Source organism: Nestor notabilis, unplaced genomic scaffold, assembly GCF_000696875.1.
Source record: "Nestor notabilis isolate BGI_N333 unplaced genomic scaffold, ASM69687v1 scaffold11614, whole genome shotgun sequence".
NCBI classification, from domain to species: domain Eukaryota; kingdom Metazoa; phylum Chordata; class Aves; order Psittaciformes; family Psittacidae; genus Nestor; species Nestor notabilis.
Genome location: NW_009925183.1, coordinates 5,074 through 32,122, shown reverse-complemented (window position 1 = coordinate 32,122; position 27,049 = coordinate 5,074). Strand labels below are relative to the sequence as shown.

Below are 27,049 nucleotides of genomic sequence, written 5' to 3'. Positions count from 1 at the left end.
CAGCTGCAAGACTTTATTGTTGGAACATCCATGTTCATGATGTTTCTCCTGTGGTTGACATCTGAATTTAGGAAATCAGGAACGAGATGTGCAGCCTCAGTGCTCCTTGTGTGACTTTACTGGAAGATCTTTTCCAGTAGAGTTTGGAGGACTGGCTCACACTTCAGAGCTAGTTTGTTCAGTGTGACAAAGCTGTTTTAAAGAGCTCTTCTTCCTTTACCTTTCCTGATTGCCTAATTGCTGCTGAACTCTGAACCCAGCAAGGATTCTGTAGTAGCTCTTTCTCAATATGGTGCCTTGTGCCTGAGTTCAGAAGAATAAAAAGAATTTTGGCCAGTAAATCAACGGGTTGTTTCTGTCTTAACAGACTTACGAGGATCAACACAGCAGCGAAGAGGAGGAGGAGGAAGAGGAGGAAGAAAGTGAAGATGGAGAAGAAGATGACATCACTAGTGCAGAGTCTGAAAGCAGCGAGGAGGAAGAGGGAGAGCAGGAGGAGGACCAACAGAATGTTAATAGACAGCAACAGCTGGAATGGGATGACTCTACCCTCAGTTACTGAATCTAGCTGTTCCCTTTGTCTTTGTGTTTCTGCTCTAGAAGACTCCACTGTAACACACTCCATTGTTACCAAGGATTCATGGTGTTTAAACAAAACAAAATCCATTCTGGCCAGTAGATTCGAGCCCCACACATCCCAGTGTTTGTGTTCTGTCCGCTAGTTCCTGATGCTGTTCCTAGAGCCGTAGTTAGCCCCTCTCCTCCTTCAGCCATGCCTCAGTGACTGGATTTGTTTTTACGCTATGTGAGGAACCACCTTGCACTTTTTTCTTCATGTCATCTCAGCTGGGTGACTCGACAGGTCTGTAGCCATTGCACATGAATTTCTGAACTGTCTTTTTTTTGCTCAGTGAAACGAACTTGGCTTTGTTCCTATTTTCTCTTTCTAAAAGATGCAAAGATTGCTTGTTGACAAAGGGTAAAGCTGCTCATTTCAGCCTGTTGATTTCTTTTCTTTCCCCCAAATTAGTGCATGTGTAAAGTGGCAGAATGAGGATAATATGTAGAAGATTAACAGACTTTTTAATATTTTGTAAATATCTTGGACTTATGTAATTATGTCATTTGTGGTAGTGAAAACAGGGATTTGGGGTTTCAAACATGCTCAAGTAAAGCAATCATGCAGCATGAAATATTACAAGTCTTGTACTACTGCAGCAGGAGCACGGGCACCGTGATCTAGTGTAGATGTTTCAGTAATACAGTGTCATTGGCCTTGACTGCCATGTTCGCTCATGCCCCGCTCTGGTCTTTCTTTGGTTTTTCTTTCCTTTTCTTTAATCTCCTTTATTTTTGCAGAGGGAACAGACAAGCTGGTGAGAAACTGTAAAAAGGCTTCAGCAACCTCTGCAGAGGCTCAGCTGCCCTGTGCAATACAGTTCAGTTTTCCTTTTCTTTCTTCTCCAGTTAACTCTTGGCACGAGGGTGTTTAAGTTATTGGGGTAAAAACACTACTTGGATGGTGGCAAAGCAGCGTGTGGTTGCTGTGGTGGGTGGCCACAGCTCCTGTTCATCACAGTGAGGCTGTCTGTAGTACCAAGATGGTCTGTCTGTACTGCGGGCAGGGGGTTAGGTGTTTAGTTATGGATGTGTTGGCACCTGAAGGTGGGAAGCCTGAGACCTGTGTGCCTGTGCGCCGTGGCTGTGTCTGCACAGCTCGGTGTGCTGGCTGCCTGCGTTGGGGCATAGCTGATACCACTCGGTTAAACACGCTCCTGCTCATTCCCTGTAGCCCCTTGTACAGTAACTTGGACTGTTGGTGTGTTAAGCCTTTGTTTACACTTAGTAATTGTGTTTTCCTGCTGGTGAAAAACTATAGCATAAATTATCCAACCAGAAAAACCTTGGGAATCATGTTAACACTATTCCAAGTGCAGATGATTTTGGTTGTTTCTGATCAAAGTTCTAACTTGGAATTGCAAAGGACTTTTCTAAAGAACTAGCTGAAAGGTACGAAAAGGAGGTTGTGGCCCCATGGTGGAGAGTGCTGGTGGTTTTTGCAAGGCAGGGCTTGTTTCTTTAACTTTATTTGGTCTTATGCAGAGCCTTGAATAACAAATATCTGCTTATTTGATTTTTACATTTGGAGGTGGATTAAAAAGAGTAACTTGTTTTGCTTGTGACAGGGGACTAGGACTCCACTCGCTCCTCAGCACGGTAAGCAACATTCCAGTTCTTGCTCTTGTCTGTAGTCTGCCTCTGTCTGTGGTGCGCAGCCCATGTCTCTCAGCAGGCCAGGCAGGGCCGTTGTGCTGGAGGAGCAACAACAAGCCAAAGGGTGGGGTACAGAGGGTCATAAAGGCTAAGGATGGATCCAGATCCATAGTTCTGATGTTCAGAGCAGACCTACTCTCACCTAGCGCTGTGCGATGGGATCTACCAGTGGGTTTTAGCTGGGGTAACGCTTGACTGCGGAGTGCCTTTTCCAATAGTAGGTGGACCTGGAAGCAGGGAGGAGAACCCACACCAGGAGCTTACTGGGTTTGGGGGTTGGTTTTGTTTTGTTTGGTTTTTTTTTAATGTAAAATTTTAGATTTCTAAAATGGGGAAATGGTTTTGACTACTTACGTGGTAATATAACTGCTAGTTTTAAGTAAACTGGGAAACTTTTAACTTATGTCTGACAGTTGTCCTGTGTTAATGTGTAGAAGACTTATCCTTCCATATACTGTTGCTGTAGCTGCTGTATTTTAGACCAAAACTGATCATGACTTAATGGTAATGCTGAAAGGTTGTAAACGTCCGGATGCAGTTTGTAGCCACTGTGGGTATAACTTTTCAGATGTGTATATTGGTAACAGGTCAGTTTGGAAAGTCTATAAGCTACAATAAATTTCTGGTTCTAAAGGGTGTTTGCATTTATTTCTTGCTGAATGGAACAAAGTTGTGTCAAGTTACATCGAACGTGTGTTAATTTGCTTCCCTGGTGGCAGTAGGGGAGTTTTGTGCTGGTTGTGTTGAGCTCTTAAGCATAGAAAGACTTTGGCCACGTGTGTACAATTTATCAATCATCTCTTTTATTTCTTGAGTTACAAAACATGTACCTAAAGCAACTGAAGGTTGAACATGTAAACATTCTCTTCTTACAGAACCACAGGTTGGCTTAAAAAAATACTTCTTTTTGTCAAAGGCAACAGAATGAGCACAATCAGTTTGTACAGAGTTAACAAAAATAACACAGAACCATCTCTAAATAAATAGAACTAGAAAGGGGCGTCATTCTGAGCAGGTTTATAAAACCAGAAGCTGCTTATTTATAGTGAAATGTCATAGTTTGGAAAGTGATTGAAGTTTTGCTCTTCAGTACAATTCAACTATCAGGGGGAGCTGCTGCTTTGTATGTTTGGAGTCAGAGGCTCTCTGCTGACCCAGCGTGTAGCCATCGGGCAGGAGCTGCTCCAGTGGTGGATGAGGAAGTGCTTCCTGCCAACTCACCGGCCTGTTCACTTCTTGCAGGTAAGTCCATTTTCTAGACTGAGTAACCTCTCTGTAAAAACATGCTGGATCGAGAAACACCTTTGGAATTGCTCAGGTTTTGCCATTTATACTGCCAGGGCTTTGTTTTATTGCACTTCTAAAATGGAAGGACAGATGCCAAGAGCCACTGCTGCTTTGTGCTCCTGTGGAACTATGCGAGGGCCTGAGGGGTCTGGACACGGGACCAAAACAGCAGCCGTGAGTCTGGACACCACGTACCAAGCATGACTAAGGAGCCTTAGGGTGGCACTGCCTCCCTGCACTGCCACAGGCAGGATCCTGGTACTCATTTGTGGCAACTTAAGAGAATTGCTTTTACATGTACACAGCTGTGTTTCTTCCCTTCCACAAGAATCTACTGACCACTGATGAGGGGGTTGTGGTTTCAGTGCATCGCAGCTTGCACGGGGCCTGCTGGTTTTGCATGCTACTTGCTCCGTAAATCAGTTTAGTAAGGAAGGAAATGGCAATTTTTATGTATTCTCTAAAATGGAGTAAAGTTGTGTGGTCACAGAGGACTCTGCAAGCAGACAGTGTCTGGACACACCACCCCAGGGGAGGAACACGGGGCTGAGGTCAGCCTCTCCCTGCTGAGGGAGCAGTGATTCAGGCCAGTGCTGTGCTGTTCTCTCTGATCAGATGGCAAGAGCTCTGAATCCTGCAGTAGTTTCTAGTATCAAAACTCCTGTTAGAGCCTGAGTGTTGGCCTTTTCTTTTCCTTTTTGCATTTCCTATTTAGTATTTCAGGAGGATCCCACCAACCCTACTTTATTCCATAATTGCGGCAAATTTTCTATCTATCTATTCCATTAAGTTTGGGTCTCCACAAATCTGGCTGTTAAAAAACCCAAGGTGCACAACAGCAAAGACTCACTGTTGGATGGATGGAAACTTCCGCATTTGGTAATGGATTGTCTTTAATTGGATCTAAGAGATAGAAGCATCTTCCTACTCCTAATTTAACTTGTGGCACCCAGCACCCTCCAAGCCTGCGAAGCTCGAGGCTGTGTAATCTGGCACAGGGAAAGAAAATGATACTACTTAAAAACAGCTACAAAAATAGGTTCCTCTCATAATTTGTTGACCAGTTTAGTTTCATAATAACTATATACTTCTAAGTAAATGATGTGTTTCCTGCCAGACAGTTGGTACACGTTCACCCACTGCTGTTTTCCTAGTGTTTGGCTCAAATGAATAGTCACAGGGAGACATGAAGCTACCTCAGTTCCAGCTAACAAAGTGGGGTCTGAACCACAAAGTGCAGCAAACCCAGTTACTGCAGACATACCTCAGTGCTTGCTGTTAAACAATGTGCTGAGGAGCTGTAACAGAGGAGTGTGTCCGTAAGTAATTTGGATCGTTTAGAAGCGTACATACCATTGGGTCCTGAAATGTCCTGGCCATGTCTCTGTGACAAATCGCATCATTTGAAAGGCGTAAAAGAAAAGGGGAGCTCCAAAGGTTATAGAGAGAAAATGAGCTGTATCTGCTGCTGCTGGTAATGGGTGCTTTGTGAGAGGCAGCCTGGTCTATATTAATATATACAAACCAGTACAGAACAGTCTTACGGCATAAGTAAATGCCTTATGAATAGAAACAGTAAGTACTTGAAATCAGCCTTTAAATTGGCTCCAGCATTGCACTGTATGTGAATCTGCTGGTATCTGAGGATTTAAGAACAAACAGGCCAGTTCAGTCTCTGTCCTAACCATGATGGTTTCATGGGAACTTCAAGCCAGACATGAAAGGTAGATTTACAGGAGGGAGTAGTCAGTCCATCATTGGACAATACATGCACCTCTTGTCACTTGAGAAACAGGCTCTGAAATACCTGGTGGGTTTTTTACCTGCGTAAGAGTTTAAAAGAACAGTTCTGTTCTGAACCTAGTTAAGGGGGTACAGATCAAAGAGAGTATTCAGCTTCAGGGGTATCCTGAAAATGAGACTATACCTTAAAAGGCAGGAATGGAGCACCTCCATTGGAACCTGATGTTGGGGAAAGGGAAGGAAGCCCCCCAGGGCGCTGCTGAAGGGAGCAGGTACTAACCAGATACTCTACCTGTCTTCCAGCATGACCTGCAGGCTGCAGCCTGCTTGATGCCCCTGGCTGTGCTCACGTGGGGCAGCAGTGGCTCCTTTCATCTGTCCCTATGTAACACCAGCGCTCAGAACTGCTCAGGTGAGGATAGTAGCTGGAGACAAACATGACACACGAGTAGAAATACATGATTGATTACAGCACCTTGTGGGAGATGGGACAGACTCTGCTTGGGAAGGAGATGGAGGCAGTGGTGAGAACAGGAAGAGGCTGGTGGAGACTGTCCTGATTTAGGTACTAGCACAGATGACCACAGGATGCTCTCTGGCTGAACCCCCAGAGAGACAGTCCAACAAAAGGAATTGTTACCATGGTTGAAAGGAGGAGGAGTGTGGAAAGAATAGGGAATACATTTGTAAGAAGATGAGAAGGGTTGTTGCAATGGAACTCCCTGTAAGGGTTCAGTGTTAAACCCACTCATCTGGCACCTCTCTGGCCCGGCGCAGGAGGGCAGACTGGCCAAGTAACTTGGGGACAGAATGGCAGCATCTGTCCCAGCTGACACTGGAATTACAGTGTTACATCCCAGGGATCCTGGAGGTGTAGACCAGTGCCTGTATGACTGGGAAACCAGACTGCAAACTAGCTCTAGTGTACCCCAACAGGAGGTATGTGTAGCGACCACCGTGACATGCCCACGTGATAATTCAGTCGTACTGTTTTCAGACTTAAAACCAGAATAAATGCAGAAACCCTGGAACTGCTTGAGGCTCAACTGAAGTCTGACATAGGAAAGCAAACAAAAATACCTAACCCCCTGGCCAACACACAAGCCTGTGCTGGTGGCATCAGCTTTTTGACAGCGATAGGTGAGTTCCAGTTCAGTTTCAGAACACTTTGGCCTCTGTAGCAGGGAGAAGGTAATACAACAACATGGACATTTTTACACTGTCACAAGGCAGAGTAAAAGAATTTGTCCCAGTCAGCATGAGGGATGATTTAAGCTGACCTACCTTGATGTATACTGAAAGTTAATGCCTCTGAAAAGATGGGCTATAGTATAAGAGCTACAGGGATAGTAGATTCTCAGTGTTCAGCTATTTGAGGATATACAAATGTACACATTACCACGCTGGAAGGATTTTACAAGTGCCTGAACTCTTCCACTAGAAGATGTATTTGAAGCTTAATGAGTTCCGACGTGTACAGTACCTCTACCTACCTGTCACTGGATGCAGTGATTTTATTGCCTCACTTGTCTCTCGTCCCCAGAGACCTACAGCAGACACGATGATGTGGCTGGTGAGAGTCCACCACGTTTTCAGTCATGCAGCAATGGCTGATGTTGGGGGGCGCAGGTCAGGGATCTTCAACACGCAACATCCAGCAGTCTTTAGAAACCTGGCTGCAGTTGCTGGCCTCAGTGCAGGTATTACATTCTCTAGGAGCAGGTGTGCAGGCTGACACTGCTCTACTGTCTGTTGTTTTTGGACACGTTGTGTGCCAGCCAGTTCACTTTGGTTTTCCAGCTCTCCCGCAGGGCTTCGTTAAACTTTAGTCTGAAGTGCTTCAGTGCCTCCTCGTCTGTTTTCCCAAGAGCCAGGGAATCCTGAAGGGAAGAAGCAGGAATCAGTGTGGCCTCACTGGAAGTGCAACTGAACAGTTAACTACTAAAATGCTTACTCACTAAGACATTACTCCATTGAATGGAGCACTGTGTGGGAAATGAGGAGCTGTTAATTGTTTTTAATAGTTACTGTAGTAACATGGTAAATAAATACACGCATCCTGCTCTTAGCACATTGTACTGAGCTCCTGTCTCAGCTGGCCAGGGCTAGGGTGTTATAATTTAAGAGGCAAGCTGGGAACAGAAAATGATACACAACCAAAGAGCTCTGTCTGCTTCCCTGCAAGCTGGTTCTACAACGTACCTACTGCCTTTGTACTGTAGAATGTGAAGCTACATCCTCAGCGCCAGTATCTGGCATTTCCAGTGTGCTGCACAGGGATGTTGGATGTCTACTCTCCATTTTTGGAGCTCATTTGCTTCTAAGAATATGTCCTTTCACACTGAACTCCTCCCCGAGCTACAAGAGCAGGGATCCAGTTTTAACTGTACCTGGGCTCTGCTTCTCTTACCTTTAGATACTGAATGTCTTTAGAGCAGCTGAGTTCTGGCAGGCCGGCAGCTTTCATCAGTGCAAACAAGTGCAGGAAGAGAAGCCCGTGGCGCCTCAGAATCATGTAGGCTTTTTCACAGTAACCCCTGAACCTGTTCAGAAGGGAAGAGGAGGCAAAGGGGTGAACACTACAAGCTCTACCATTTCATAAAGCAAGGCTACGTGTTAGTCTGAACCCTGCTGTCTGTGCTGATGGCTGCCAAGCTCTTCCACCTTCTCCAGTGGGTAAATAATTTATGTACTTTCATGTGTACAGGCAGCTGTGGGCTATATAGAATTGGTGGAAATAATACTGAAAATCAGAGCTTAAGAAGCTGAGATTTAACTGCTGACACTTACCTCTCAAACTTCTCATTGTTGTTAGTTTTGCCTTGCTGGATGACATGCACAAAGTCATAGGTTAAGATGAAAGGAACTCGTTCTCTGTTAATACCAAATTTAGTCTTGAAGTTCCCCAAAAAGTGTCCAAAATCAATATGGAACAGCTGAAAGTAAGGAAGAAAATAACTGGTTTTAGAATAGCATCTATTTTGGGTGATCAGTGTTGAGGTCTCTTCACTATTACGGTATTCAAAAGATACCATAGGATTTTATGAGGCAGAAAAATGACCTCTCCTATGGCACTCCTTTGGGAAAAGAGGCAGTATTTACTTGCCAAGATGTTTTCTGGTGTAATTCGATGTTGGATAGGACAGAAAAGCTACTCATTTCTTCAGTACTTGATATATTTGAAGAGATTTCTGGGTTTTGTGAAGCCTTAGTATGTCACTAGTAGAAGCAAACTGAGAACTAAAATGGGCAGCACGGTGCTGGGTAAGATCTCCAGTTTTGAAGTTACTGCAAAATACCACTCGTTCAGGTAAGGCTTTTCCCCCCCTCTTTTTATCTTTTTAAATACCAAGCACAGTGAAGCCATTGCAGCACCAGTGCAGTGATGGGAAGGAGGATCCTCTGCAGAACGTTGCGCACCGAGGCAATTTTGGGGAGCAGCTGTAAGCTCCAGGTAACAGAACCCAAATTGAGCACTGCAGGGCATCAGCTCCCCCAAGTGGATAGTAAGTGAGTGGCCTCTGCTCTGCAGGCACAGTCTGTAACCTCCCTGCCCAACGTTTCTGACTGGGGAGAACAGGCTGTCCCAGATGAGGGCTGCTGCTGGTCACAGCCAGGGAGGGACATTAGTGTCCTGGTACACAGCGTCTCTGTCCTTGCTGTGACCCCAAAACCAAGGCTTTCTTTGACCATGACTGTTTGATTTAGGGGGTCAAGATGCAGAGGAGTGGGATGCTACACAGGAAGAGTGCAGGCAGTTGTGTGTACCCAAGAGCTATGAGTCTCAAAGCAGCCAGTTCCTTACTTTCCCATATTAACTACCTGGCTGACTTCACCAGACCTGCAGGAGACTCACCTTGCACTATCCAGCACAGGGTTGTTCTAGGCTTTGTATAATTGACCAATTAAACAAGAAAGATAACAGCCTTCCCCTTAACTAAAGTATCAGTGATGTAGTTTAGCACACAACCTGTTATCAATCAAAGGCATTTTCTTCTTCCTAGTTTTGCCCTTTGTCTTCCAAACTGTACAAGAAGATATAAACTGGTAGCTGTTCTTGTGGAATAGAGAAGGAATCGGTACAAGTATCAGTGTGACATTAAAACCAAGCTGATCACTTGCACTCATTTAAGAAACAAAACAAAGTAGTATTTTCCTAGGAGGAAGACTATAAATATATCAGCTTGGGTAAGTAACTGAGGATCCTATCTAGCAGCTACAAGCAATTTGTGACTCTGCTGAAGCCAAGTAAGCCTTTAGACTGGTAAGTGCAGTGCTTGAGTTTCTGCACATAAATCAGACACGAATGTGCACAGTTTTATGTCTCCACTGTAATTTCAGAGTGGGTGTTAACAGCAGCAGCTGATGGCAGCGATGCTCACAGAATTGGAATTCAAACTATAAACTGTATTTATCCTCTATTTGAGAGTATTTGCCCAGTCTGCCTCTTGGCTGGAAGGTGAGGTACATTCCCTTAGCATTAGGATTGCACTGGGATGCATCTATCCATTGCCACGTAGCATTGCTGCCCCTCTTGCAGTACTTGCACAGCAGCAGGCAGCCTCATACCTGTCCAGTTTCCCGGATCATGATGTTGTCACTGTGCCGGTCACCGATCCCCAGCACGTACGTTGCCACACAGTACCCAGCGCAGGACAGAGTGAACTCCTCTATAGCCTGCTCCAGTGCGTCGCTAAGGAGGATGAAAAGAAGCTGGAATGAGAACTGTACTTTGAACCCCAGTACTTCACCCCAGGAAGGTTGTTTTTACAGCGTCTGCCACGCAAACCTGCAGGAGAAGGGAATGGGGTGCTTGAATTTCCATAGGGCTCTCCAGGGGCAGAACTCCCTTCCCTGCTTTAAAGCTGCAATAACAGTGTCTGTAATTGGAGGGGTCCAGACAAGGTTGTGTCCAGATCCTCAACAAAAAATGGTTTCATTTCAACTCAGCTCATTTCTAGATCTCTACATATGCAAAAGACAAAGTGGGTTCCTAGAATGATTCCTGTTGCTGCCTTGTTCCAGTGGAATAGCACTGATGCCTGCTTCTGTCTCTAGTAAAACCCCAAGTTACACCACTCTTGTGCTGCTTGCTCTCTTCACCTCCCAGTATTGGCATCATTCCTTCTGCACCTTTTCCAGCTGCCACCACAGTATCTATTTCCGAAGAAAGTAATGGGACCAATGGGAAGATGAAGGTTTGTATCCAGCCACCTTAAAGACCAAAAAAAGCTTGCCAACAGTAACCCAGTTGCCTCCATGTCTGCTCAAGACCCATGCAGATCCACATGATGCCTTCTGGTGTGCCAGGCACTGAAGCAGCTGGATATTGTAGGACAGCTTAGAAATAAGCATAACTGAAGGAGAAAACTGAGCAAAGCAGGACATGTCTCTAGCTGGAAGGAAGCAGTAAAGCAAGGTAAGGCCACCTACCCTGGGTTCTTGGATTTCAGCCAGTTCAGCAGTGCATCCTTGTTGAAGGCTGCCGTGGCCACCATGTTGCTCTTGTTCAGCTGGATGTTGGCGATGGTGTCTGAATGCATGACTACTTCTATCAGCCCAGTCTTGTCTCCTGTGGAGAGGCAGCCATAAGGGGTCATCCTGCAGAGATGAAAGAAACCCTTCCACTGAAATCTTGCCCAGAAGGGGGATGTGTTGACTTGCAAGCTTTCCCTTGTCTGCTCCTTAGTACACAAAACCTGACCAGCTGCTCCCAGAATACTAGACAGACTCATCAGGGACAAAAAGAGCTTGCAGACCAAATGGCCTTACCACATAGGTTATGCCATCGCAGTAGAACAACTGTGTGCACGCTACCTCAGATCCAGGCCCTCCTGCTTCCATAGGATGTCCATCAACTGGATCATCTGCAGAGTCAGCATGTCCTGACGAAGATCTGTGCAGCATTACAAGGGAAAAAAGGGTCGTAAGTACCTCCTGTTATCCTCTCCTCTTGTGCTCTTGTAAGTGGCACTTGTTCTGCCCCTGAAGCAGGCTGCCAGGGGGGCCTCTGCACATTTGTCACTAGGTCTGGCTAGTAAAGAACAGCAGCAGCCACCAATGTCTACTAGTGCAGTAACAGCACAAAGCCACCATTCTAGATGCCTTAACTCAGACATGACTCTACTAATGGAGGTGAACGCTACTTCACTTTGCTAAAGCTCTTCCCATAGTAGTCAGTGTAGCAAATCTGAGTCTGGACACAACAGTGAGCAGACATGCTCCAACCCTACACAGCTTGGAGTGCAGTAGCTCTTTCAGACCCCACATCAGGTTTTCACTGTGCAAAGGTATCCAGCTACTGCTGGGCTAAAGTCTTAATGAGAAGGGCAGGAAGTGAAACATGGAGAAGAGTTTATGTATCTCCAGATTACTATCAGGAAATTCAAGCACATTGATGGTCCTCATTTACACAGCATCTTAATGGTCCACATCTAGGCCCACTCTCCACAATAAGTATTGAGACTATAATGAACACATGTCCTTGGCAGACTCACCATCTCCATTTTTGAAAATGATTCCCACTCCACCTCCACCTGTCTCTTCGTTATTAAACACAATCCATAAAGGCTTCATTTTGGAGTCCATAAAGGTGCACTGATCCACACTAGAGGAAACACAAACATCACCACTGGGGTTTCCATCTATTAAAAAAGCAGCCACTAAGCTCCAAATTCTACAGCAAATGCTCACAGATTGGGGACTTCCATGAGAAAAGGAGATGTTGGAGTGACCAGAAGCCCAGCCCTGCTGCTGCCCAAAGCCTGCAGCACACACTAAGAGATGCAGTAACTTCCTTACCAAACTTCAGCGAGGATAATGTTGGGGTTCAGAGGGGACTGGAGGTGGGAAAGTGCTTCAAGGTAAGTTTCCTGCTTCATGCACACGTGCATCATCTCCTTGGTTTGAGGCTTGGTGGCCTTCAGAGAACTCGCTTTAACAAAGTCATTCAGAGCTTTCATCTTGTTGAGTGCTTCTCCCTGAAACAAGGGAGGGATGGAACAGGGTTAACAAATAGCAAATTGCTGGAGAAGGTTTAAAAACTATTAAAGTCTACTGTGAAACCTAAACCTTGGTTCTATCTCCTGCCTCCTTTTCAACTTGGGGCAATATCACACATTGCAACAAAACAGATTTAGTAGTGTCTGCTTGAGAGAGATCCAGAATCAATTTTTGCTGGGCACAAATGCATTGCAAGGCAGTGACTGCACCAGGGAAAATGCACATTATCAAGAACCACAGGACTAGCACTGGCTAGAAAAGAGGATGAGACCTACAGCCCCTGCCCTTCAGTGCTTTTGGGCAGTTCTGGTTATGCAAAAGTGCCATTTCAAACCATTCTAGACACACAGTGGAGTTTGGGACACGTGCAGTTAAGAAATGAGTAAAGTCACAGGTGAGGGGGAACTCCAGGCTCTCAATAGGATACACCAAACCCAATATGGCAGTTGTAAGGCTTTTTTGGTATTGCTGATACCATTAAATTGGAAAAGGGAAGTCAGCCTCGTGGCTGAAAGCAGATTTTACCTGTTTCATCAGGATTTTCATATGGTGGGTGCTGCCTCTGCAGTATGCTTCCAGGATCAGGCCAAACCTCAAGGCAACTGCAGGAACATGCATTTCTGACCTAGAGAAAGAAAGGAGGGTAAAGCAATTCTGACTCACTGCAGTGAGTGAATAATTCTTCCATTCATGCCAGCACAAAGAGCAGGGGGAGAGGAGGGTGCAGAGTATTAGCTGCTGTTTAGATTCTGTGTACTGGGGAGAGAAAATAATGCACCCAACCCCAGTAGGAAAACCACTGCTTGAAGTGATGAGACATCTTTCTGGATGACTAAATTGCCAACCTCTCCTTTGAGAACACTACTCAAGGACAGTTTGGAGCATATGGCTCAGAACTGGCAGGTGGCCACAGATGTCCACAGTAAATTTCAACACACAGGCACCTCTGTACACATATATATGTATATATACACACATATATATTAAAATATATACATATATACACACATACACGTTCTGAAAACAGAACCTCATCCAAACACAAACACCACTACAACAGCAAAAGAAACAAATAACAAACAAAAGGTTTTGTGTCCTCCTTGAACAATCCTTATTTCAGTCTCCCAAAGGAAAAAGCAGCAGGTCCTGGGTTTTGGTAATGACACCAAGGATCTCCCACCAATGCTTTGGTGAAAGACACTAGCTGAAGGACAGCCAACAGCCTTTAACTAAATGTGTTTTCATCTCTGCATCCAGAGCTGCTTGCTGTCTGTCTTGCTTCCCAGAGCAATGAGAGAACCAGTAAGTGCTGGTTTCACTTGATTCCTGAGGAAAAGCCCAAAACATTTGCTCTTTACCTCAGATGCCAGAAGAGGAAGTGGCCAATCTTGCGGTTGGATAATGCCCTGTCCAGCAGGAACTTGGTTAATTCACAGTCTAAGTAGGATTCATACTTGAGCACCTGGACAAGCTGTAGCAGGTATTGGAACACATCGTGATCTCTGGGGAGAGAAATGAAAAAGACAAGCTTATCTTTACTGCAACACGTGTACTTGCAAGAACTGTAAAGACGAGACTGTCAGCCTTGTTCACAGTCCCCCTCAGCAGCCCTGCACATAAATAGAAAGGGCTCTGCATATCCCTTGTGGATAACACTTACGTCAGCTTCTTTAATGAGTTGACAGCAAAGGAACCAACATAACGGTCAGGAAAGCTGAAATCCAGCAGCTCCAAGGCATTCAGGACAGGCAGCTCTGGCCAGGTCTGAAGCAGGGATATCATCTGTAAGGGGAAAAACAACAAAAACAAGGTTTTTATGACAACAAATATAAATCTAAAATTCTACTGATGGAAGAGCAGCTCCTTTGTGGAGGAGGTTGCTATTTATAGATGCCTCAGAGCAAGTTTGCAGACACCAGGTCAAAACCCACCAGTCCAATCTTCCTAGCAAGGCTGACAGGAAGAACCATCAAAGTCCACAGCAGGGTTACATTTGCTGTAGCACAGTGAGTGGAATAAGCTCTTTGAGAAAAAGCACTTTTCTGCAGCATAATAATGTAGACTAGAAAGAGATCTTTAGAAGGCCCTGTCAAAGCAAGGAAGGATGAGCAGCACAGATGCCATCCCTAACTGATGTCTGATGCTCTCAGCGGAAGAGATTCACTGACCCCCTGAGGTAACCAGTGCTGGTCTCTCACTATCAGTTAAGAATATCTAATCCAGATCCTATTTCTGCTCTGAATTAAGCAGATCTTTTCTTGTCTCTGGTTTCTAGAAGGGATACCAGCAGTAATGATGGTCAGTAACGAGTCTGGGGCAGTGCACAAAGTCAAATAGAGCCAACCCTCAACTCAGCTGGGTACCACTCAGCATAAGTTCACAGTGGTTGAGAACAGATGATCTTCCTCATCCTCAGTGATGCCAAACCTACCTGCACAGGGGCACTGCAAACCATCCCCTGCTAAGGTGGCCTCCCAGCCCAAAACAGGAACACAGACACTGGAAGATGGACCAAAAAGGGAGCCCTGGCCACCAACCCCAGCATCCTCACCTGGGCAACATCTTCATGCTTGTTCCACTTGGTGATGATGAGCAGCTTTGCCAAAGCTTGTGGGTACTGGTCACGAATATCGTACCTCATCTTCCACACCAGGTCCTTCTCATGCTCATATAGTTCAGTGTGGCTCCTCCGCTCCAGGATCTCCTTCAGTTGCAGCTTCTGCTCATGAGAATCATCGGAAAGAGCTTACATAAGGCTCAGTCTCAGCCAGAGAGCCCCTACAGGACTGGGGCATGACCCAGTTTGGTGAAAATAAACTGGTTGGGGGTAAGGTGGAAACATAGAACTTGATCTATGAAACCAGACTTGCACATTGCCTGCATGTAGCTGAAAAACTGATGCCCGAAGACTCACCTCCTCAGGATCTTCTGGTGCAGCACGGGGTTGTTCTCCATTCCTCCCCAACTCCAGCAGCTGAGACACAAAGAAAGAGTCTGAGAAAGCCTCCTCATTTCCTCTGTACTCCTGTCTCACCATCACTTCAAGCGCTTATGCTGCATTAGAGATCAGCCACTTGCCACCTCTGGAGAAGGGAATTTGTGCCTCACAGCCCAAGTGTAGGTGATGTACCCAGCAGGACCCCCCTGCTCTGAGGTGTAACCTATCTGCACATAGAGCCCCTTCCCTGATAGCAACAAGGAGGAAGGGATGAGTCCCTTCCCCAAAGGGGACACAGCTGCACACCTATACAGTCTGTGCACAGGGGCTGCGGGTCACTGAGCTCCAGGCTAACAGGAGTTGCTCCACATTCCTAGAAGAGGCATGTGTTTGCCAAGCTGCCAGCACAGCTCAAGCCACCCTGCACATGGACACAATCTACTAAGCTTCTGAGCCAGAACATGCATCACAAGGGAGCATCTATGTCCTTGGCACAGCAAATCTCCTTCCTTTCCTGTAACAAGCAAATTTCTTCTTCCACTTTAAGTGTCTGGCCAGTGGCAGTGACAGATGGAAAATCCCCACAACCACACAGCATGTTATCACCCTGTGCTGAAAGGGAGGGAGCTCTCTACTTTCACTCATTTCCCCTTTTATTCCTCTTCCTTCCTGCAGAGCCTAGTGCTGTCTGCAGTGTAAAGGCAGCTCAGTTAAGTGCATTATTTAAACAAATGCCCATCTGGGAGAGCAGCCTTACCTCAGGAATTCACAGCAAAGCTGGGGAATGTCCCTACCTGCTCGAATGACGGGTAATACACAGGGTGCGACGCAACGCTGGGGAAGCAGATGACCAAGGCTGCTGCACTTTCTGTGTTGGGGTTGCATTGTACCGTGCCCATGGGGTTCAGAAGTTCTCCTTTCTCATCTGGAAAGCAAAGTACATAAACACATGAACCCAGATCTTTGGAAGCTTTGCTCCAGACAGTAGAGCACAGACTGCTTCCAGCTCCGTCATGGGCACTGCCTGGTCCGAGCAGCCCACTTCACTTCCCTGGCCTCTCACAAGTGAAGTGTACATGAAATCTTTAGGACAGGAGCAACCTCTTATACCATACATGCAATGCCAAGCAAACAAGGCCTTCAATTTGGCATCTGGGTCTAGATGTCATCACAATATAGAGCAGTAATTGTACTGAGTCTGCTAGTCCAAACTATTATGGGCCCTCCTACAACTGCTGGACAGCAATACAGGACACAGGGCATCTCCTGTCTGTGTGGTGGAGGCTAAAGATGCAAACCAACACAGTAGCTTTATTTCCTGACATACCTGGAAAGGAGGACCACATGTGCAAGCAGCACTCCCCTGTTTTCAGCTGGTCCTTATAGTCAAAGAGCATGACATTCACCCAGGCGATAGGGCAGTCCTGCAGAGCAAAGAAAGAAGCTCATTTGGGTGCTGTAGTTGCAAAAGCTGGATGTAGGGAATAGTTAGTTCTTACCAACAAAGTGAGATACCCCCATGTAAAGCAAAGGCCTCACAACAGCCAGGGATAAGAAGTTATCTATTCTTGATCTTTTCCAAGTCTGTGAGCTGCTACACAGATGCTACAGGCAGGTAACTCTCCACTCAAGAGGTACTCCCTTCACCAAGGACCTCCTATAATGAATATATCACCCCAGGCAGCCATGCCTGCCTGCTTACCTTTTAAGTTCTCTTAAAACCAGAGTACAAGATGGCATCAGATTCAGTCATATGACAAAACCTTCTGTGTACTGCTGAATGGCACCAAATGCTCCCCTCAAATATGTCTAAAACTTCATCATTTTGCACAGCTGAAGAGCATCTAAGTTGCCTGTAAGGTCTTGCAACTCTACACTCCATGGTATTTGAAGGAGCTATGGCATATACTTCATATATTTCACAGTTTGAAGGAAGGGAGAACCACCTTAATTTTGAAGCGGGGAACACAGAGTTAGCATGACTTCAGAAAACTAGGCAAGGAACACCAGATACATCTGATAATGGGAAGAAAAGGCTTGGCTGCTCTGTACAGTAATAAACACTACCTATAAATCAAAGTTTATGCTGCCAATCCCCCACCACACCCCCCAAAATAAAATCCACAAGTCCAACCCAGTCACACAAACCAGTCTCATCCTGGGAGTGGAGGACTCCAGCAAGTGCCTGGGACATGGCAGAGAAGCCTGTCTCCCTGCCATCAGGGCAGACAGATATATTCCACAAATGACCTAAGATTTCCTGCAGTCAGGTTCCCCAAATGGAACAGTTTACCTCATATAACCATTTACTTCATATAACAGCTTCAGCAACACCAGCAATTCACTCAGTTGCTCAGAAAACACCAAGCCTTAAGCAGACATGAGCATAGAAACTGGCTTGCAAAGAGCTCGTGAGGCAAAACTGTAGTGAAAGGCACCCCCCAAAGAGAGGAATATCTGAAGGGAACCCCAGTGACACATCCATTTGTTCCACTGAGGCATTCTAATAAGTATGTATCAGGCTTACCCCAAAGGTCCACCAAAGGACTTGGTGGAGGTAGCAAAGTCAGCATTTTCCTCTAATGCAACAAAATTAATCACTTCCAAGTGGCCTTTCACAAACCTCTGAGCTGATGTGATTAGTGAAATCCCATTTGACATATCAGCCTCTAGATCATAGGGAAAAGCCAAACAAAACACCACCAGCAATAACCTTTTCTCACAGAGTAAGTGACATCAAACCACAGCACAGAGCCCGCCAAAACACAAGGCAAGATTTCTGGTGGATAATGTCCAGCAAAGCAACGATTCAGCATTGTAAGGACAGAAATATCTCCTGCATGACTTACAGAAACACTGAGCCAACCCTCTGGGTGACATTAACCCTCTGACTCATCCCAGTCAGCCTGCAAATGTGCCTGTTTTTGTGGTAGTAAATGATTTAGTCCCACCTCTCTGCTCCACACACAGACAAACAACATGCATGTAACTAACCTCGAGTTCTGTTAGCAAAGCAAGCAAACAGATTATTCATCAAACACAAAAATCAGGGTGTGCTCTGGCTGTAACCTCCTCTCACCAACCGTTTTAAATGGGATCTGGCACCTCACTCATTGCTGCAGCTGCCCATGTGGAAAAATCCAGCTCTGCAGAGCTCAGCTCCAGCAAATACTGTGATTTTATATTAAGAGCTCACCAGAATTCATCCATCCTTTCTCCAGTACCAGGACACACGTGAACAAAATCCTCTTAACAACTCAGCTACCCAGGCTGGTTATGTTTTGTCAATCAGAATAGCAAGATTTCCTTCTGACTGCTTCAAACCTGAAAATTATTCCAGTGTGACCACAGAAATGCAGGCTGTGGATGAATCAGATATTCTGCTCAACAAAAGCTGCCAGCAGGAGTTGGAGCTCTGCTATTCTTAAGTGAAAAAACAACAACAAAAGGGTTGATCCTGGTCCTGGCCTCAGAATGTTTCCCAGTCTGAAGTCTCCAACCCAGCAATTGGTTCACACAAGCAGGACTCGTGGGTTGCCTGTTGCTCCCCAGACATTAATGCACAGTAACCCTGAGAACCCTATTGATGTGAACACAACAAAGCTCAGTGAACCCTTCAGCAGCAAAAAGGAGCTAGCAGAACTGAGACTCAAAAGCTGTGATCATGTTTGTCAGTCCCTCGTTTCTCTGCACTCTAGTAAAGATGGCATGACTAACCCCCTCTTTAAAGCATGGAAACAGTGTTTTTGCGGCTACAAAACCAATAATTTTCAGAGGAACAAATGCATTTGTTGCTCACGAAGAAAACTCTTCAAGTGCAAAGAGCTGGAGGCATCATGCTTAAGTTACAACACTGGGAAACCAGTGATTCAATTACAGGCTACACTTAGATCTACTTTTAGTTACTAAATTATTAATGAACTACAAGTTTTGGAAAAGAGATGAGGAAAGTGAGACATATCGCTACATCTCTGATTCAGAAGCTCAGAACAAGAGCTTCCAAAGTGATTTAACACTTTCTATCCTCAGTTTGCAGCATCCTGCTGCTGTAACCTTGAAAATTCAAGGTTAGATGCACTTTTCATTTTACCTTTCCTAAAAAAAGGTGTGCTGTAACCAGTTTTTACCTTCCTCATTTTCTTCCCCTTTCTTAACTGTTAACTTGCTCCATGGGAGATGTGGATGAAAGACTTTATTAGAAAGAAGGCGCAACACAGAAGATGGTTTAACCTCAACTGTAAAACAAGGAAGTTGCGGAACAGCAATACAAAGACACTGACACAAATGATTCCTCTTTATGTGCATTCAGATGCTGGGTATGTTTCTTAATGGTCTTTCTGGACCAGAAATTACATTTAAACAATCTTTCCTACAAGCAGCCACTCCTCAGTTTCCTGTTCCTGTTGAAGATGTTACTGGCAATCATTCTGTAAGGCCTCTTATTAATGAAGTCCTACTCTGAAAGCAAAAGGCATTTAGTTCAGAATGGTGCCCTCCAGCACTGGCAAACCTGGCTCAGCCCCACGCTGGCTCTTACTTACAGCTTTCTTGGACTTCTTCTTGGTGGAACGTGCCTTCTTTGCCTTCTCAATGACAGCGTAGAGGGCAAAGCAGAGCCGCGCCATACGGGGAAGATCACAGATGTTGATATCAAAATCCAGCCTCTGCTTCCACACGGGCTCTGAGCACACGTTCACTTCAGAGCTTGACACCGTCTTGCACAGCATCTCATTGCCATGAAAGAGCCCTGCTTGCACCACCAGCTGAGGGAAGGAGAAAGAAGAGAATGTCATGAATCCGCAGGGACTTGATTTGTTCGCTGGAGATATGTGATGAGAAGAGCTGCAAAATGATGGGGCACTGGGCAGAAGAACTATTTGATTACCTGTTTCTTTATAAAGCCTTGCCCTGCATATGTGAGATATTCTTGCCCCGTTTCCTTCCTTTCCCTATGGGCAGCCATTCCCTTCCCTTTCTCCTCTTTCACCTGCTTCCCCTTCGTGGCAGACATCCTGCAAATCCCAGGGCTTTGCTGCTTCATGCCTTCTCTCTTACCTTCACCTGTCAGAACCTCTCCCATCATTCTCTCTTCTCAGAGCTGAATTTCCCCTTCTTCCCTGCCCCTCCATGCCGCTGGCAAGCGATACTCCCACAGGGCAGCAGCTCTGCTACTCCCATTTTGGCAGGGGAGTGTTTCTAAGAATGCACTGCTGGGCTGTTGGCTAGCAAGTTTCCCTTCCCCTTCCTGTTGTGCTGCAGTTTAGAAACTGCCCAAAGGCTGAATGAAGCATAAGGGAGGACCACATGAGACCAAGCTGCCGGCCCCTGCTTTCCTCACCACACAAACAAGGCACGCAGCTGGGAAAGCCAGAACACAGAACCAAAACTCCAAAGTGAGTCAGTACTCACCTTCATCCTCTCATCTGCATTGACCTTGCTGCCTTGCACCAGTTGGATGTAGAAAGATTGCTCTAAGGACCACAGAGAACCATAGTTTGGCTAGAAAGAGAAAAGGGTTCCTCCAATCAGAAATAAGTGCAATAAGGACTTCTCAAGCCAGCACCAGACCTCATCTCTTCATCACATGCCTTTTGCTCCAACAGGAAAGAGCACTGCATTGCAGGAGGGGAGCATGAGGTCTGTGACAGCCAGGGAAGTTGTGGAGGGAGCTGGAAGGCTGACTGGAAATCCCTGGCTCTCAAACCCCAGCGAGGGACCTGTCCTGAGGAGGGCAGGGACAACCAGCTGCTGTTCCCACACAGGATCAGCATCTCCATCAGTGGATGCGTTGAGGAGGACCCTGCTGGGTCACTGCCCCCTTTTACCTTTTTCTTGGGGAGCGGGGGAGGCTTGGCAGCAGCCTTGGGGGGGCTGGTGATACAGTTGGTTTGCTCATCTCTCATGGCAATGATAGTGGAGGAGTGTACCATGGTCAGATGGGGCGTCAGGCCTCTGTGCAGGCAGCTGCGAATGTACTGCAAAGAGAGGAGAGAGTCAGCAGGGATGAAACGGAGCCAGGCAAGAGCAGGCAGCAAATAGAACTGGCTGGAGCAGAAAACAGGTGGAAGGAGTAAGGAAAGGACACAGCAATAACCAAAAATCAGTTTTAATTTATCTCCTCTTGGCTTTATAAACCTGCAACTCACTGGACTCATGTTGCCAGAACTGAGAATATGAAGTGCCTTTTATAGCTGGCATTTCATCAACTGACTCAAATGGCTGCATTAAGGGAAAACACTGAGGAGGATTCAGCACTCCCAACAGCAGTTTGCCTTGCCAGGGGAACACAGGGTACAGCATTACTTGCCCAGCTTTCAGAAAGAGAACCCCAGCCCACCATGCAAGCAAACAGACATTTCCAGAGCCACAGTCTATAAATGCATTGACACAGCACTTGGTACCCAGGGACAGGATTAGATCATTAGCCCCCAAAACCATAAGTATCTGTTAGGCTGTTAGAAGTATCCCATGCCCTAAAAGAAGCATCCCTGTCCTGCCACTGATGTGTTGCATTCCTATGAACAGCACTGCCTCCTTGGGTTGGAGGACAACAGGTCTCAATCCACCCTCCCAGCAAGGGAACAGACTTCTTGCTAAAGCAAGACACAAGGCTCACCTGGAACTGGTACAGGGGGTAGTTCCCATAGAGGTATTCACATTTCCCATTCACCTGCAGGGTGTAGTCCTCCGGCTTCTCCACTGTCTCATGGCGGAAGACAGTAGCCTGCTTCTTGATGGCATAGCTCATTAACGTGATGGGGAACTCATTTGGGGAGATCTGGAAAGTGAAGCTCTCCTGCAATCCCAACAACACAGCATACACTGTCAAACACCAGCAAAGGGCTGAAAACAGCACAAGGAGCAGCAGTAGCTCAGCAGGTAGGTAACAACATTCCTGCTACTGACAATAAAGACAAGGACAGGAAGGCAGAATTACCCCCCCACACACACATGAGCAAAGAAGTAGGGATGTTTGCCAAACCAGGCAGGAGCATCTTTCAGCAGCGCAACCACAAGACTGGAAATCAGGAACTTGAAGTCCAGTTCAAGCAGACTCATCAGTTCATGTGGTTGCCAGTGATTAAAGATCATCCCACTCACTCCAGCAGCAAGGCAGAGGGTGGCTAGGGTCACCATGCTCAAACACACTGCTCTGGAAGGCCCTTCTCCCATGGGGTGACTCCTGCCTCGTGCCAGACACGACATGCAAAAATAACACCAACCCAAGGGTAGCAGGCAGGAATATGGGCCCATGGGCATGCAGCATATGCTGAGCATGAGCTGAGCAGACTCTTGGGTTCTAAAGGAAAGGCATGTATTGGATTCTGTGCTCCTCTCCTACCCTAAAAGCTTTCTGCCACATGCAGGAGCCTCAGCTACCAGCTAACCAGTACACCCAATGCATGTTCAGGAAGGGGAACAGCTCCCTTGGTTGGAGGCTCAGAGTCTCCCTCCCAACCATCTCCACAGGAGAATGAAGATGAACACTGAACACACGGAAACAATGTGTGTGCACACATTATTCTGTCTCCAAATGCTCAAACGTTCCCAAAAGGAAAGCACAAACCAGTTAAACTTTGCCACAGAAAAGACTGTGCTTTACCCCTCCAGACTGAAACTTGACGTTGACAAAAATGTTCTTGGTGGGGATATGGAGAGGGCCAGTTCCAGGGCCTTTGGCCATGGGCTCCAGCTGCAAGGGGAAGTTGTACTCCATCCAGGCTGCCCAGCTGAGCTGCTGCCGCTTCGCTGCTCTCTCCTCGCAGAACTGGCACATTTTGGTGCGGAAATCATTCACCTCTGGGTCCTGCACTGAGTCAAACTCATGCAGACCTTGTGGAGAGTAAGAAAGAAAGGCAAAATAAGCATCTGCACACAGTGGGGGAAATGAGCCTTTGGTAATCACGTGCCTGGGAAACAGTCTTCCTAAACTCATGCTCGAAGTTTGGCCGAAAGGAGAAGTCAGCCAAGCTATGAGCTATTGTTTATTTACTATGTACAAATGCACCCAACTCAATTACTACAGCCCTCTGTCAGCAGGACACATCACAGAACCACTAGGGTTGGAAGGGACCTCTGGAGACCATCCAGTCCAACCCCCCTGCCAAGGCAGGGCCACCCAGAGCAGGTCACACAGGAACGTGTTCAGGTGGGTTTGGGATGTCTCCAGAGAGAGAGACTCTACAACCCCTGTGGGCAGCCTGTTCCGGTGCTCTGCCACCCTTCTTGGGTCTGCACACACACTATTCCCTTACCAGACCCACCAGAGACCAAACTTGCTCATTTCATCACCTGCATAAGCACGGCTCCATCAGTATTCCACACATAGCAAGGCTGTCTGGGACAGAACCATGTTTCAACACCCCTGCCACACTGCTGGTGATGGGAACTGACCTTTTCCAATGAGCAGGCTGATCTGGGAGTTAATAACCTTCTTGACTCTGTCTCCTTCCCGAGCCACGAGCCGCAGCACCGGCAGGAAGGGCTGGATGTCACAAAGCCGCCGTTGCTCGTCCTCCAGCTCCTGCTGCTCTGCTGTCTGGTTGATGCACGTGAAGACATAGGCCTCAGGATCACTGAGCATATGGTACAGCGGCTCATACTGAGCATGTTTCCACACCACCTGGGCCAGACCAACAGCAGGGTGAAACTACTGCTGCACTGCCAGAACATCCTCCTCCTCCGAAGGGTCTTTTCCAACCTAAATGATTCTGAAGCCACCCCACAACCCCATTCCCCCAAGATACACCATTTGGTAAAGGCAATGCACAGCCAAACCTTCCCGCAGCATTCCTGGAGCTGCAATCACAGGCTGCTTTTCAGCCAAGTCTGGTGGCTCCAAGTTGTGCTGAAGTGCTGGGCAGATTTATTTGCAAGTGCCTATAACTGACTTCTTTTCATGCTTGCCATTTGTTTCAGGCAAAGTAAATCCCTCAACCTGAGTGTTTAAATAACCCCCACCTGAATACCTCACTGGAAGTACTGACTGACTGCTGGCCTTGTGAACTAGAGGTATTGCTCCCACTGGAAGCAAAACTCAGTTAAATAACTTGTCCCCAATAACATAAAACCTATGACAAGACCCGAGAACCCTTCATCCTCCACTCCCAGGGGATGGCACTTCCACATCACTGTTCCATTTCTTCACTCTCATCCTAAGTGCCTGTTACAGGAGACAAAACTCCAGAGTACATGAGCCTCTGGTCTGGCCCAGTGCCTATGCTGGCTGTGAAACACAGACCTGTAACTTAACAGCTGGAACCAGTCAGCTCTAGTTATGGTTTTAAGGTTGGTTTTGGGGTTTTTTACCTGAAAACTGCAGCACAAGAAAACCTGTAATAGTCTGGCACTGAGCTTCTGTCCCTTGTGATCTGTGACTCATCTAGGCCAGGCTGCTGCTGCAGAGAAAACCTTTCCCACTGTTTTCCTTCACTCTCCCCTAACCCGGCTTCCAGCCCAGGGAAACAAGGAAGCAGCTACATTTCATTTACACAGGCTTTCAACTACAGTATCTTATTCCTCAAGGAAGCACTAAGTAAAATCATCTCTATCATTCCCATTCCCAATTTTCAATACTCAGTTTCTGGGAGCTGGGATCCTGAATACTTCGAGTCAGTCCAGCATCTGTATTTGACTATTTGGGAACTACTGCAGATAAGACTGTGGTACAAGACTGTTACCTGCTTGATGGTGCCCAAGCTGGCATTGCAGGACACAGAAAGGTTTAAATATATGCCTGTGGGCAGCAGAAAGTCCACCTGGATGTTTTGGTTTTCCCCCTTGGACCAGAATTCCATAGGGCAGTAAATGCCTGGGGGCATCCTGCTCACTTCTTAGCTACCACCTGCAAGAAAAGGGAACAAGGTCTGTTGCTGTTGACTACGTAATACCTCCTCAGATCTGTGCTGGGCTCTGCAGAAAGTTAATGTGCAAAAGAACCCAAACAAAGGAAGATTCACCATATTCCCACAGCCCAGGAAAACATGCAACTTAATCACCAGTCCAGTGTCTTTGAGCTACAGAGGCATTCTTGCTGTGGCATTTGCTTCTGCCTCAGTGCAGAATCCTTTCTAGACTGGGATTAACATCAACATCTACATCTGCATTTGACAAAGGAATTAAAGAAGTCTCTCCACTTGAGAACAAAGGCACTTGTCCCAGTAAGCTCATCTATGACCAAGCAGCCAATACAAACAGTAAGTCCCTACCCCTGGCTTGGTAAGGCAGTCCTCAGGCCACATGCTCCAAGCTCCACTTTGTTTTTCCAGAGCTCAGTTCCAGCCTGCAAGAGGGAGAAAGAGATGTTGCTGGTTCTGAGTGTGCATTTTTATACACACAAATAATATTCCACTGTATATTCCCCTCCCCTTCCAAGTACAGGAAAAATATGTAAGGCTGGGGCAATCAAAATAGGTTTGTTAATTCCATTTGCACCCTTTCACTTGGCAGGGCTCTACAATTTATTCTTAGTGTATCCAAAGAACTCAAAGAAGAGAAAAAGAGTCTGAGTGCTATCAGGTATAGACCGTTGGTTTCAAAGACAGGATAAGTGCACACGTCACAGCTAAAACAAAAGGTATTGAACAGAAGCCCATCGTACGTTTGCATTCTTAGAGACATGTAACACCACAGTCAAAGAAACCCTCATGCCCCATCAATTTGCCCACAAGGAAACTACTACAGCTGTATAAAACTCCTCTAACAGATAACAAGCAGCAGAGTGTGGTGTCCCCATATGCAGGAAGAGCTTGGAACTGTTAGCATTAGCTCCTAGCAAGAGACGTGTAAGTGTTGTAACTCTCTTCAACCACCTCAGCAGAGAAACCAACTCACCCAAATTCCCTCTCACTTACCAGCTTTCCCACCAGGTCAGCAGAGAAACACCAGGAGCGCAGCCTGGAGGGTGCTCACAGAGCCATGGCTTGTAGCTGCTGTGGAAAGCCAGGCTTCAGCCTCCTGCCAGCCTGGCTCTGCTGGGTCTAAATGCAGCCCTGCACATGTCCCGAGCAATTCTGTGCCAAGTGTCCTCAGGCCATGAAACCAGGACCAAATTTGCCCATTCACAATTCAAAACATGGCCGTGCAGCTGTCAGTGTACAAACTTCGAGAGAAATTAAGCAAGATGCTGCTGAAGATTTGGGTCTCCCAAATCATGAAGTCCTGCTGGCAGCCTTTCATGAGCTAGCCCCTATGCTTCAGTACGACAAGAAGCCCAGCATCTTATCTGCCAGTGCCTGGGAGCACAGCACTTCCCCATCAGCACTGAGGTGAGGATTCCCAGAACTCTGAGCTATGTTTTATCTGTCCCGCTTCCTCAGCGCACACGCTGTATCACACAGAGACCGGATACAGGGACCACAAAACCACCCATGTGCCTTAAGAAGGAGGGAAGTAAAAAGGGGGAGGAGGCAAGGTTTACAAGTTTGAATAAAGCAAAACAAGCTGCTGCTGCTCAACAACAACCACCCCAGCAAGTTTCCAGAGGATCTGCTACCTCAGCCTTGCCCAGTGGCATAAAAGCAGCAAACTACCATGACTCTACTCACCATCAGAGAGAGGATGATGACTGAACAGCTTCCTTCTGCTGAGGATTTCTACCCGATGTCACCCCTCACCAACCATGAAGTACCTATCTAAGCTATTAACGCCACAGTGCCACGTTCAGGTTGCTCAATACCTTTGTTTTTCCAAACTCACTGATTATCTCCCGATGTAAAGGGATTTTTCCAACAGAACCTGGAGTGAATATGCCACAGGAAGAACAACTCTGGACTTGCATGGTCTCTGATGCACTGTTTACCCTGC

The 27,049-nt window shown here is 46.5% G+C and overlaps 2 protein-coding genes across 2 annotated transcripts in view; one reads left to right on the top strand and one right to left on the bottom strand.

The window, feature by feature from the left end:
- The window catches only part of CLSTN1 (calsyntenin 1), a gene marked incomplete at its 5' end in the record, with an annotated part of 29,316 nt that extends 26,409 nt beyond the window's left edge, over nucleotides 1-2,907 (top strand). Inside the window, one exon of the mRNA XM_010012930.1 lies at nucleotides 368-2,907. Within this exon, the coding sequence (XP_010011232.1) occupies nucleotides 368-562 (195 nt within the window). The remainder of the gene's footprint in view (nucleotides 1-367) is intronic.
- Nucleotides 2,908-6,990: 4,083 nt separating this feature from the next.
- On the bottom strand, nucleotides 6,991-25,091 carry PIK3CD (phosphatidylinositol-4,5-bisphosphate 3-kinase, catalytic subunit delta). The gene is made up of 22 exons (XM_010012929.1): nucleotides 24,925-25,091; nucleotides 23,639-23,867; nucleotides 22,848-23,077; nucleotides 21,861-22,040; nucleotides 21,070-21,219; nucleotides 20,654-20,743; nucleotides 19,786-20,007; nucleotides 16,572-16,668; nucleotides 16,039-16,169; nucleotides 15,221-15,280; nucleotides 14,858-15,025; nucleotides 13,967-14,088; nucleotides 13,665-13,808; nucleotides 12,832-12,931; nucleotides 12,106-12,284; nucleotides 11,802-11,911; nucleotides 11,122-11,200; nucleotides 10,738-10,905; nucleotides 9,874-9,997; nucleotides 8,095-8,240; nucleotides 7,715-7,847; nucleotides 6,991-7,184 (listed from the first exon to the last, which is right to left on the bottom strand). Exons 1-22 carry the CDS (start codon nucleotides 25,063-25,065, stop codon nucleotides 7,047-7,049), a joined length of 3,141 nt encoding a protein of 1,046 aa, XP_010011231.1. The 5' UTR covers nucleotides 25,066-25,091; the 3' UTR covers nucleotides 6,991-7,046.
- Between the last annotated feature and the right edge of the window lie 1,958 nt (nucleotides 25,092-27,049).